At 34.3% G+C, this 13,201-nt stretch overlaps 3 protein-coding genes across 5 annotated transcripts in view; 2 read left to right on the forward strand and 1 right to left on the reverse strand.

Moving 5' to 3' along the window:
* Positions 1–13,201, forward strand: part of how (protein held out wings) — an 89,981-nt gene that overhangs the window by 60,499 nt on the left and 16,281 nt on the right. The window lies entirely within an intron of this gene.
* Positions 149–9,653, reverse strand: Crag (DENN domain-containing protein Crag). 3 transcript variants are annotated; one of them, XM_066396763.1, is made up of 28 exons: positions 9,100–9,653; positions 8,381–8,579; positions 8,206–8,328; positions 7,945–8,149; positions 7,659–7,894; positions 7,333–7,442; positions 7,052–7,276; positions 6,852–6,993; positions 6,600–6,721; positions 6,358–6,534; positions 6,089–6,303; positions 5,862–6,037; positions 5,360–5,519; positions 5,150–5,296; positions 4,945–5,091; positions 4,521–4,684; positions 4,271–4,408; positions 3,986–4,214; positions 3,744–3,928; positions 3,578–3,683; positions 3,303–3,389; positions 2,741–2,987; positions 2,493–2,653; positions 1,956–2,440; positions 1,650–1,670; positions 1,407–1,548; positions 1,009–1,212; positions 149–955 (listed from the first exon to the last, which is right to left on the reverse strand). In XM_066396763.1, exons 1-28 carry the CDS (start codon positions 9,199–9,201, stop codon positions 859–861), a joined length of 4,752 nt encoding a protein of 1,583 aa, XP_066252860.1. In that variant the 5' UTR covers positions 9,202–9,653; the 3' UTR covers positions 149–858. The 3 variants fall into 3 exon arrangements, with proteins under 3 accessions (XP_066252860.1, XP_066252862.1, XP_066252861.1); XM_066396765.1 differs by lacking the exon at positions 3,303–3,389; XM_066396764.1 differs by lacking the exon at positions 1,650–1,670 and having other exon boundaries at positions 9,100–9,651.
* Positions 10,361–12,272, forward strand: LOC136412847 (gametocyte-specific factor 1 homolog). Its single transcript, XM_066396045.1, has 5 exons — positions 10,361–10,505; positions 10,683–10,845; positions 11,520–11,654; positions 11,764–11,952; positions 12,016–12,272. The coding sequence occupies exons 1-5, from the start codon at positions 10,489–10,491 to the stop codon at positions 12,133–12,135; spliced, it is 624 nt and encodes a 207-aa protein (XP_066252142.1). The 5' UTR covers positions 10,361–10,488; the 3' UTR covers positions 12,136–12,272.

A 13,201-nucleotide genomic window follows, 5' to 3' on the forward strand; every position in this document is an offset into this window, starting at 1 on the left:
ACATAATAGGGTCACATCGGTACCTATTTTTTGTGATTTTGAAGATGCAGAAAATGGAGGTGTTGAAACAAACGTACCTACATTTATTCACATTTTTCAACTCGCAAAATTAACTATAGTGGAGGAAATAAACAAAAGGAAATTATCCTTTTAATTTTAATAACAGAATTATTGTTATTTTATTGAAAAGTATGTTACAATGCCAATATACAAACTTCAAAAATAACTTTCTAATAAAGACGGATCACTCAATTATTCTTATTTTCATCCAACTTGGTAACAGTTTCAATTTGTAGTGTTGTACTTTTAACTGAAAAGTTGCGAGTTATTTGCAGAGTATTGATAAATCCGTCTACAACAAATTAATGCTAAAACGCGCTCAATTAAACAGATAACTGTACAACAATAAAATACAAGGTGTCCCGAATTACAATCGCGACAATTTAACTAAATGGGTTACTTTCGATGTAGAAATACATAGTTAAATAGTTGCAATTACAAGTCAAGACACCCCATATACGTGCATCGACTTATAATATTAACTTATATAAGCAAAGCCTCGTTTTGATCAATAATAAAAAATCGTCAATTGGTAAATCCTTAAAGACCGAATAATGGACAATTTCAACAAAAATTATCAATTTATTTAAGATTTTAACTGATTGAGAGAAATAGGATGATTCCATCAAGTGTGTAATTTCAAATAAGATAAATATAGAGCGTATTTAAAAACGTATAAACTTCTTAGTTTAAAGAATCCTCATTGAATGTGAAGAAAGACACAATATATTGCTCCGCCCCATAAATTTTAAAAATATATAATCTTTTATGCTATCATTCCCCCTTATTGGTATATTACTATGGAAGTAATAGAGGACGAAAATACTGTCTGCAATACAATGAACTGAGACTTATCGGCTTATCTTGTACCTCCAATGCGGCCCTTTCACAGTACCTATATTTCAATAAGTATCGAGACTTGGCATTTGTTATAGTGTCGATCCTTACCTTGAATAAGCACTAGCATACTCCTTGTCAAAGGCGTTAATATCGATTTGAGATCGGCCTAAAACCTTACAAGCCAAAAACAAGATGTCCCTGTAGATCGAGTACTCTATAGTTCTCGAGGTAAACTCCCTTTCCTGGGCTAAACTTTTGATTGGTTCCACTAGATCATTTACTCGAATGAAATTTATAATTTGCTGCATGAAGCTAAAAAAATTGGTTTTTATTTGAATACTTTCAAGACAATTTAAAAAAAATAATCCAGCCAAATTACAAAGCTAAAAATTGCAGAAATCTAGATTTGGATATTGACTATCGAGGGAAAATCCTAATTATCTTTAATGCGAAAAATACGAACTTTTACCTCCAATTACTCTAATTTTTCCTATGTAATCACTTACGATTTGGTAATTTTAGCTCTATCTCTGGAAAGCATTTGATTCGTGTCTCTTAACCTCCATAAAATGTACATCGGCGGTCCTTCAGTATGAAATTTCGGCTCATCCCAGAGACATTTGACTCTAACTCGAGCTGATAGAAGTTCTATAAAAAAAGTGCTATATGTTTACATAGTAAAAAACCGTTGATTTCATATTGAGACTGTAAAAAAAGGCAAAAAAACATAATAAAAACAAATTTCTTACGTGATGATTTCCTTCTGTTTGCTATAAATAACAATATATTTTTTATTCAGCAATTTTGAATGAATTTTACACTTAATAACTCAAAATAATATACAAAGCTTCCAAAGTTCCTTACTCAACCTATAATTTCGTCGTTAGAAAATATAGAACTTGAAGATATATATAAGTAAAAGGACAGATAATCTCAATTTTCCGTAGCGACGTTTGGGAAAAAACTCATAAGAGCATGTTCTTTCAAAATTCAACAGAGAATTTAATAATTATTCATTTCCCGAAAAAGCGGCAGCATACAAATTTTAAACTTACCTAACACTGCTAATTCTTGCGTCAAAGGATCTGTCCCCTCTTCAACCAGCTTCATTGCAGACCCATTCTCCCCCTTCTCTCTGCTCTCTTCTTCTAGGTTTGCCGAGCTGTTTTTCTTGCTCATCTCCCGAGAATTGCTCTGGGCGTTCAGTCGTTGCTTGAAAAATAAATTCGGCAAATGTGTGTGTACGTTGATTCGCTCAAAAGACCAAATCAAGTTCCAGTAGATAATCGGATGTTCGTCAATGAATTTCGATTCTGAAAGGCTCAGATCGCCTTCCTGGCTTAAAATATTCTCCAATTCCTTCCTCAAAACTAGAGGATTCAGGTAGGGAACACTAAAGGGATCACAGTTCGCAACATCATTTCCGTGTACGGTGATGGTAAGCAAAGGAACAGTTGACTTGCTGCATGCTTGACACTGGGTATTCAAGTTTGAGTCTTCGGCCCACCAATTTGCCATTATATCTTCGTCGTATAACAGCCTACTTAGAAAATCATGAAGTTTTCAAGTAATAAAAAATTAACAATAAAGACCTGTTGCAATTATGACACTGAGAACAAGTGGTGAGAATGAAATCCAGCTCACTTTCTCCCTTGAAATCTTCGGGACGTGAGTATAAACTATCAGGCAAAGGTTCCTCGTAATCTTTAAGATTCGGGCTAGAACCTCTATTGCTTCCTAACTCGCCAGATACCTAGAAAAAAATTATTTGTTTTAATTTAAAGTAATAGTAGACGAGAGACCACTGCAAAGCTATGTTGATAGCTCACTCTTCTCTTACCTTTCTTACTCTCTCCCCTTCTTCACTCCCCTGTATACTGTCCCCGTCTAATTCATTTAGCCCGTCACCAGACGCTATTCTGTCTCCAGAACTCAGGGCTAGTTTAACAGGGGTAGACGTAGCTGACGTCGAAATAGCTTCTTTGATCTCCTCCATCTTCTTCACCATAGTATTTGCTGCTGACTTAATGGTGCTCAGTGAGCCCTGGATTAGCTCATTGGACTTTCGACCCGTCAAACTTGAGGGACTAAACAAAAATAAGTAGGTTCAACATGATAAATTGTATTTGATTGGGATAATGGAAGTATAAGTTGCGAAAATGTCTTGTTTTAATATTTTTTAAATTTGCTTTAATTTAAGGCATCCACTCTCTAAAAGATAAGAAAGCAATAGCAAAAGCTCTGTTACATTTGTTGAATTATTAAAAGCATATTTTGTCGCAGTAGTGTCTTCTCAAACTTGATAAATGAGACCAAAATTAGAATAGGAACACCAACCAAACAAATTCAATGCAAAAAACCAAAAACACACTTCTTGTACGATAAAACAAAGCAAAACTCACCTTAAAGTAGTTAGAGCGCTTTCGATGAGCTGCTGCGGCATCTTAAGATTGGCTTTTCTCAACGATAATCTTTGCGAAGTGTAACGGCTAAAATAAAACACCTAATCTAGCGCAACTATCAGCATGCAAAGTGCAAGGATTAGTGGTTTTAATGAATATTAAAAATGACTGTGAATGGAACGAAAAAAGATAAAGCAAGCCATAGAACTCCGATTTTCACTCAATCAGAATATTCACAACTAAATACATGTAGGGGAACTTGGTTCGAATCTTACTTAAAGCTGATTTTGAAGCTTGATCCCAAGCTGACTAAGCTTGAGGCAACTGTGGCTGCAGGGACTGTTTCTGATCGTTGTAGCTTATTCTGAGATGGAGGACTTCCTATATATTAATGAAAATAATGAAAGAAAAAATTGTAAAAATATAACAATACGTTAATACCTTCAAATGTTGCAGACCTTTGGACGGAATTCCTAAATAAAACAGGTTCAGCACTAAGGACGGGATTCGTTTCAGTGATAGGGACAGATTGGTTTTCTTTGGCTCCATTGTCGGAGATTGCGTCTATTAGCTGCTCAAATGCCCCTAAAGGGTCATTTGCCGTTATCACTTCTCTCGGGGAAACTCTGAAATCACCAATAAACTAAACAAAATTCTGATTGACTTAACTGGCTTTAGCAGACTTTGTGGGAGAATTGATATCTTCCTGTTTGTTTTGTTCGAATTGCAAAGTTCTTGAGCATGTTTTTTTGGTGTTCTGCAGTTTGTCGATTAAATTAGCGTCGCCTGCACTCTCCGACCTTGACAGAAGCCTGCATTCGGACGGACTGTTTTGGATAAAAAGGGTGGGTGCCAGTTTTTCTTCAGTTTCTTCGGTAACAGTGCCGTCAGGCTCCTCAGTCTCTGCCAATTCTAATACCAACAACGCTTTAAAAAAAACGAAAGAAAATTCCAAGGTATTTATTTACCTTTAACACTCCCTTTGACTATGTTATTAGCCGCCCTCCGAAAACGCTCTAAAAGACCACCTTCAGATGAGGCACCTTCGTGAGAGTCAAGAGAACTACGCGAGGCACTTTTGTCTGTGTGATCAAGCAAACTCGACCCTATAATTTCACATTTCTTACATTCTTTAAGTTTCATATAGTTATTTTCTATAGTTATTTAAGAACACACAATTTTTAAGCGTAAATACCTGAAAATTTAAATTAGACTTACCACCTTCGGTAGAAGCACTCAAATAGTTTCTCTGTACACGACGTTTACCGGCAAATTTAAAATGAGCCGCCCCAAACACCACGTTTCTCAACTTGTTCCATAGTACCTGACTGGAACCTGCATGAGCTGGCCATTGGGCTTCTAATACGCATCGATTGTATAACCTAGAGGAAATTACATACATATATTTTTTATGGCTACACTTATTTAAAAAAATAAACCAACAGAAAAAATATATTTCAGATACTTCTTATGACAGAAAAAACGAATGAATTATATTTTCATTTAGATATTATTGAAAATTTGCTTAAATTTAAGATAAAAAAGAATTAGTTTTAGTTTGAATCGAAACCCAGTTTCACCACAAACAAAATTGTTACCTATCTCTGAGGGGCTACTAATGACATAAATTTCCTATACTTACCCATAAGTTAAGGCATTGGGCTGTATCCCAAACTTCTTCATTAAAAGCAGTAGTTTCACAGCCAACAGCGGTCTATTGTGTTCTCCACACAACTGCATCATTAGTCTATAACACACTTCATCACAGGGCAATTTCAAATGAGTAGCTCTAAACCATTTAAATAAGGTAAATTGGGAGAATCATACGCTATGTTAATGATTATTACCTAACCAATAATTCATACGCTTGCTGCAAGATAACTTTTTCTTTACCGACATTGGAACTTAACAAACTGGGCAATGTCATAAAGTACAAAGTATGGCAGGTACCACATAAGCATCGCGCCCACGTATCTGGAGACCCTTGAAATTTTCTATAAAAAAACAAGATATTCTAAAAGTGAAACTTTCATTTTTAAGGTTTTAAAAATTTCTACCTTGCCAATTTTTGAGCACTTTTGATTTCATGTTTTGTCCTCCTGGCCATCGGTGAACCAGGCGCTCCGGCCTGATACAACGAAGGCAAATGATTTTTCCGTTTACCGTTCAAAAACAGTAGAGGATTTAGAATAAACGATGAATAAGTATAATTTTCCGCTAGAAAAAATGAAGCGAAATGAATTACATGATTTATAACAGTGTGTCTTCTTATTATGGACTATTAAAAAAATTGTCTTAGCTGCTAATTACTTTTTGCGACGAAACTTAAATTACGAATACGAGTAAAATTGTAAAAATTTTTTTATGAGGCTTTGACTTCAAGCAATTCAGCTGATACTGGATAAGTCCTTTCCTTTTGTAGTCTTAAGGAAGACTTTAGTAATAGCAAAACGTTGACTTCAGCGAAAAATCGTCATAAAAAATATTAATTAATACAAATACATAAATCAAAAACAGAAATGCTTACATAGTTCTTACCTATAAAGTTCTCAAACTTACCATCACTGGTCGGTTCCGGAGGCAACACAAACACCGTTCTGTCATTTTTATTTACAGATTCCAGTTCCAGTAACTTTAGATCACTTTCGTCGCTTTGCAGCCTTTCTGCACAATCATCGAAGAATGTCAATCCTTGGTCTCCCTGATCGACTACAAAACTCCTCTCCTCAATAAACCTGCAAAGATTCAATTCCTACTACTGCAATGCTTCTCTGTTTTTTTTTTACCGAATAAACATTTGAGTTTTCATCATCAAACTGAAAAATTTGGCGTTGCTCTTATCGCGACTTTTAAGAAATTCGACTAAATGAAAAAGGGCATGTGGATCCGTGGTTCCCACGGTGGGTGCCTTGATTATTGGCTGAAGATAGGAGCGATAACCTTTCAGAATATGAACCATGAATTTCAAGAAAGCTTCTTGGATTTCCAATTCTTCTGCTTGCTAGATGAATTGAATAATTTGAAGCAATATAACGCAACACATAAAAGAGTTTACCTCCTTCTTGCGCCTTTGAAATTCAGCCTCGATGTCGTCAGAATTATTTGATTCTGAAGGGTTTGGCGGCGCGTTCCTATTCTGATAATATAGATATTCGAGGGTGGCTTTCAAGCTCTTTGCCGCTTTTTTAGGTAATAGTTTTGTATTCAAGTTTTGCCTTTGAGCGTCAGCAACCTACGAGAGAGAGAAAATCATTCCAAACCATAAACTCTCTGTTAAAATTAGCAGATAATAATTACTGTTATTATGTTAGTGTCCAAGTCAATGCAGCTAACATCTGGGGGCGGATCGTATAGATCGAAAAACCGGGAATCAACTCCGATGAGGAAGGGTAATGGGGCATGTAATACTTCTACTAGACCTAAACGAATTTTAGAAGATTTATTAAAATTCAGGTTTTCCTAGTTATTATTTGTTATTATTCAAGTACCTAAAAATAAATGCATAATCGCTTTTCAAGTAAAAAATACTCATAATACTCCAAGACTTACCTAAGGGGCATAAGGGAATATATGGGCACTGCCACTTGAACGGAAACAGGAGCGAACTAACAGCTTCCGCTACTGAAGTCAACACGTCAGGCCTTAGGGAATGAATGAGTATTTTCTGCTCAGTCAAAGCTAACAAAAGCACCTGCATATCAGAAAATTTTTGAAATCCTATATCAACTTTGCACTACAGTAATAAGTACTTGAAGGCAATTCTCCGATCCTAAATTGAGCAGCAGCTGTTTAAAGCTGGCCGCACTCCTTGGGAGAGGAAGATCTTCTGGTTGGGTAAATATTACTCTTAAGTCTTGATTATTGGCATTTAGTTGTAACAAAGTCCGGGGCGATGGGAATGGGACTTCATCCAATAATTGAATAATGTATCTTTCCACTGGGATTGAGGTGGGTTTACCTTCAGTTGCCAAGTGCTATTGTAAAAAGTAATTGAGTGGGTAGTTGCGAACGACATTGAGATTACACTCACGTGTACATAAAGGAGCCAAGTTTGGAAATCATCTGAGAAGGGCCAGTGGCTTAAAATACAAATGCTTTTATTTGCGTGTAGGACATATTTGTCATTTTCATTCTCATATCCTGTAAATAATAATATAAAAATAAATATGATATAATGAATTCAGTTTTAATTATTTTACAAATTGTCGATTTTTATTCTAAATATATCCATTTTTTCTACTTTTTGTTTTTTAATAGTTTTAAACATAGTTGGAAATTTCTAACCCTTCAAGCATTGTTACATCTAAATCTGATCTATGAACTAATTAACACTGCAACTAAGCCCTATTCACTTACCCAAAAGTTTTTTCTGCTCCTCTGTAACATTTTCTGCAGTATACTTTTCATAAAATGTCAGTGCCGAGCCATAAACTTTATGCTTGGCATCAGATACAGTGAGAACAAAAGTACTGAACACTGGTCTTGGTTTACTAGCCTCAATAGGCCATAGCTCCAAAGTTGAACCCATGGGCAAACAGAACAAAGGTACAGAATTAGGAAGTGGAAAATCTTGTGTATCTCCCAAAGGATACCTAAATGTTTTGTGATAACTTTGAAATTTTTGTATAAAAAAATGTACAACCTGGCTAAAATGTCGGGTTTATAAGTCAGCAATTTTGCCCTGTTCATCGACTTTTTGTAACACAAAAACACGTCAGATCCAACAATACCCTTATTAAGGTTTTTGTTGATGCAACAAAAAGCATGAGGTGGCGATTCTCCTTTACTAGCAATCACCACACAAATGTCTGTCACTACCAGAGCATTACATGGCATTGTTGAATGCCCTAAGAAAATGTTTATTTAATATCAATTAAATTTAAACGTTAATAATTTGGCTAACCTCTTCTAAAAGTAATGAAAGTGAGAGATGTAGAGTTATTTACATTGGCAACATTCCCCCCTATGCTAGTTTTAACCACTTCTGCATCCTGCATAAGCCACTCTTTTCCATCATACATCACCCCTTAAAAATAATCATTCTAATCTGATTAAAACTATAATGATTTGATTTGTACCAATATCAACAAGAGGAGGTTTATCCCTCCCTCTTTTTACACACAAGAAGCAATCTGTGGTCCGCAAACTGCCATGATTTAGATTTGCACTTATTCCAGTTGGAGTTTTTGTTATTAATTCCCAGCCCTCAAGATCAGTTTCATCTATTTCAGGAAAATAGACTCCTACATCTGTGATTGGAGCTTGACCATTTGTTGCCTAAACAAGTTGATTATATGAGAAACTATTGCAAATTTTGAATGGTTGATATCAGTATGTGACTCTAAGATCTCAATAATGTGATGCAAAGAGGTGTCAATATAAAAAAAAGTTATGTTGTAATAGTTATTTATCAATCAAGTGCTTTAACACAAGCTGTTTGTAGTTTACTAAACAACATAAAGCAGAGTTTAGCCAGCAATCGAGTGCAATAAAGACACTTTAAAATAATTTAAATTATATTTCCTATAAGTGTGATTTACTGGTGATAATAATCTGATTTAACATTTTTGGTAGCATATATATGTACTAGGTACAATAAATATTTTGAGCCAGTAGCAAGTGACCATCAAGTAACAACATAATGAGATAATCAAAACCACAAATTTTATTAATTAACCCAGTAAAATATTTGGAAGTAGTTATACAATAAAACTAATTATCTACTTAGGTCTTGGAACTAGAGCTACCTATTAACCAATATCCTTTACTAAAAAGTTCCTTTATATGTGAAATTTACCTTCAAGTTGCCTCCTTCTGATAAAGTGGTATCATCAAAGGTCTCTGGGTCCTCTGGTAGCCCAGCTACCACGAAATAGTCAGCTATTCTCCTTTCATCCATTTCACCAACTTCAAAAGGATATTTACCCTTATTAAAATACTAAATTTACAGGATTGAACTTTGTGAGTCCAGTCTAAGGCACATTGTTTTCTTCCTTCAAAATCAATGCGAAATTGGTGTTGAACTACTGCCTTAATATGATTTTTTCATGATTTTATGAGTCATAAGTGCTCCCAGGCATTGATCAGTCAATTGGAACTCTCATTGGTGGTTTCAACAAAAACAGGGACTTTCTATAACTTGGAACTGGGTAATAGAATATGGACATATATAGAGATTATTTAGCTGGAATGGTAAAATTGTAAATTCTTACAAGTAATTAATACTTTTGTATAATTTTTATTTTTAAAAGTCATCAAAATGCAGTTTTTGTTGGTTTTTTTGATTTTTTGAAGGGTGTACAGGTTAAATTTGACAAGTGATCAATGATTGAATGACGTGACGTATGTTGTAGAAAATCTTTGTTTGGAATGAGAAAAGTACTGATATTTAAAAATATTAACAACGCTTTACAAGGAATTGAAGAAAAATTAAAAAATATGAAAAAAACGCGTAAGAAACATGATATTCAAAGAAATATAAAATAAATGTAGGTTTTTGTTTTTTTGCGCCTTTGATTAGTTTACATGTCAAGATAGATGGCGCCGCAAGCTTAATAACAATCGCCAGTAGAGCAACGAGTTAACCTTGATCTAATAACTTTGACCTATCGTCTGAGGATATTTTCCAAAAAGGTTTTTTGGACGCGGCGCCCCGAAGACTTATAAACTGCTATCAATTTGTAATTGAAGTGGACTCCCAAGATGGCTCCAGTGTATATTCGCGACTTTAGGAACAACTCAAGTATTAGGGAGAATCAAATAAACTCGCACTTGCGAAACTGGCAACAGTGTCAACGCCGCAAAAGTACAACAACGCTACATCGCACGGAGACCGATGTCGCGGAGATGTTTTTTTAGCGAATAATTCTCAAAAGTTAAACTTCTTTTGAGTAATTTAAGATAGATTTTCAAATAGAGTTCATTCCCTCTTTTGATATTTTCTTTTGTATGTGACAGTAGCTTAATATTTTCAATACAACAATGCCCGTAACGTCCACTTTTTCCGGGTGTCTTATCCTATCCGACCCCCACTTCTGGTTAAATTCGTTTTTTGCACAAAACATATTTTTTGGTCAATGCAAAAACTGTAAACTTTTTTCTGTCTCAAGATTTGTCCCTTAATAAGAGAAGGCCTAATGCCAAAACTTATACCTTTGAAGTAGGCACCCTATAATCAGCCAGTGGTATGGAAGCCTTAAGAAAGTAAGTCTGCAATTTACTTAAGAGTTAATTAATTAAAAAAGGCTTCTAAAGTTTCGAAACTCATTAGATCAATATATTTTTCATACAAACCTGTTTCTAAAGCAGTCTAGAAGTTTTTCTTCCTGATCCCAGGCTATAACATTTCCCCTATTAATCATATTTCTCTGATTGATCCAGCAATGATGAACAAGTTATGTGTCCATACAATCCAGCACACTTCATTCGAAAATGCCGAATGGATGTGCATTTAGTCAAATGCAGGAAGAGTCACAAGAATAGTGAAAAATTAGCAATATGTGATTTTAACTCTAAGCATCGGATCCCAGAGCCAGAATTGGAGGTATTATTTTATGTCCTGTTTGTATAATTTCAGAAGTCTTAAAAGCAAATTTTGTTATCTATTAAATTTTTCCAAAAATTTATTTTTGAAGTCCCAAGTATGAGTCTCTTAAAAGTGATCATTATAGCCAACCACTCAGTCAATTTTCAGTAAGTTATGTTTGGGAAGTTATCAACCAAAATGATTGCATTAATTATTACACTGGAACTGTGATTATTTGGGATACTGTGAAGACCCCTTGTCTTAAAGTTTGCTTTTTATTACTAAACCAAATTTACTGTTATCTGCTCAAGTTCATAAGTTCTTGTAAACTTTAACAGAAGGCACATAGGTGAAATTAAAAGCTGATAAATGACCAATCTTGAACTAGCTGCCTGACCTCAAAACTTAGGACAAGTTTATTACACTACTGCACCAAATTTGAATCCACTATAACAGAGAACACAATCAGTTCTATCAAACTTGCAATAAAGAACTCTTTAGTGCAGCAAGCCTAAGGTAGTACAAAAAACTCAGTAATAAAGAACAAACCTATTGATATCCAAAAAATCAGAAAATAGATAAGGTAATCAGAATATCATATTTGAAACAACCCAAATTGCATTTATTCAATTTGTTGTAAAGCCACACAACCTGAGTTTATTTATGTGAAATATTTAATTTTGTTTACTCAGTATCACCTTCAGTGCTGCCCAAACCGTAACATAGTAGAATTAGACATTTCTGTTGAAGACACAGCACATTCTTGCCCACTTCAACCCAACAGCTCTGGGACTTCCACAGTTCCCATTGATACGTCTTGGGATGGTGTAAGTTTTCTTAATATTCTCTCAAATGAGTTGGGATTTGTTTTATATTATGCAACAAAATTGCCAGAAACTTTAGTGCAATTAAAATTAAGATCCCTTTGGTCTGAAGGAGGATGTACCAACGTACAACCCACAAGAGTATTGTGAAAGTCAACCTATACTACGTCGTCTCGACACAGAACCTGCTGCGGTTAAGAGGAACTTTAGAATCGCGGAACGTTTGCGTTTTAATGACTTTGATACTCCAGAGCGAGGTGCATCTAGCAGTGCAAGACCAGCAAATAAAGCTTCTGTTAAAGTAAGATTAATATTTACTGTTTGAAAACAAGACCAAAAGGGGATAATTTTTCTTTCTGAACAGCTTCCCCCAACACCAAAATTTTCCCCAAGTAGTATTGAGCCTGTTCCTCACCAAATTAAGACATTGTTGGCAGAAGTCTCCATTGTATCAAAAGAACCTTTGATTCCAAAACAATCTTAATCTACAGGTGGGCTAATTTGCACTTTTGACCATTTAAATAATTCTTTTAAAGGGCTTTTTAATTTTCGACATTTTTAACTAGATTTAAGTGTTTTTATCATTCTACTTTATCATTTCTATTCCATACCATTGTTCATTATGAATTGCATTACTTACTGCATAATTATACACTAAGTTACGTAATTCTATTTGCATAATGGTATCTTTTAAGGTCTTTTTACATTCCATTTAAAAAAAAATTATTTTAAATTAAATATCAAAAGTAACTTTAAAGTTACATTTGAGACTTAATAGATGTTCGTGAAATATTTGTAATTATGTTTATGTACTTATTTTATTACTATTGGTGAATCGTTTCTTAAACATTTTAAGTATAGTACCATTATATACTTAGTACAGTATATGTTAATATAGTGCGCGTCGAAAGTTGGCCCCTTTCCTCATTTAAATAGTAGTTTTTGCTGATACTTTTAAGCATACAGAGTTGCTTAAATTGAAATTATGTTGGTCAAGTTTAAAAATGCTTAGAAATCCACGCAAAATATGAAACTGAACCTACGTACCTTTATTTTAGGCTGTCCTATATATTTTAATGTATCAGCAAAAATTATTTTATAACCACAACAGTTTTATATGAACTTGAACGGTTTTTTCCTTAATAGCACTGCATTCTAGAACGTAGCAAACGATTTTTTGACAAATTTTACAGTTTTATATTTCAAAATTGCGACTAGGCGTCGTTTTAGATTATTTGTTTTAATTCATTGTTAAAAATAAAAATGTAAAAAAAGATAACTTGATACTTTATTCAGTAGAAACAAGTTAGCAAGCTAAATACGTGGCCTATTCGTTTTAGTCATCTTGTTGGAGCGTTTCCCCACATACAAATTTTAACCCGATTTAAGGTCGTTCTGTTGTGATTTGTTGTTTTTATCGCGAGACTGAATTTATTTTTCATAGGATTTTGAATATTTTGAAACGAAACATTTGAGGAGTGTAGAGTAATTCCATTTGCTTAATATGGCTTTTGCTAAAATTTTTTAATAGTAAAAAGTGCAAGAATTTA

This window comes from Euwallacea similis, chromosome 13 (assembly GCF_039881205.1).
Source record: "Euwallacea similis isolate ESF13 chromosome 13, ESF131.1, whole genome shotgun sequence".
NCBI lineage: Eukaryota > Metazoa > Arthropoda > Insecta > Coleoptera > Curculionidae > Euwallacea > Euwallacea similis.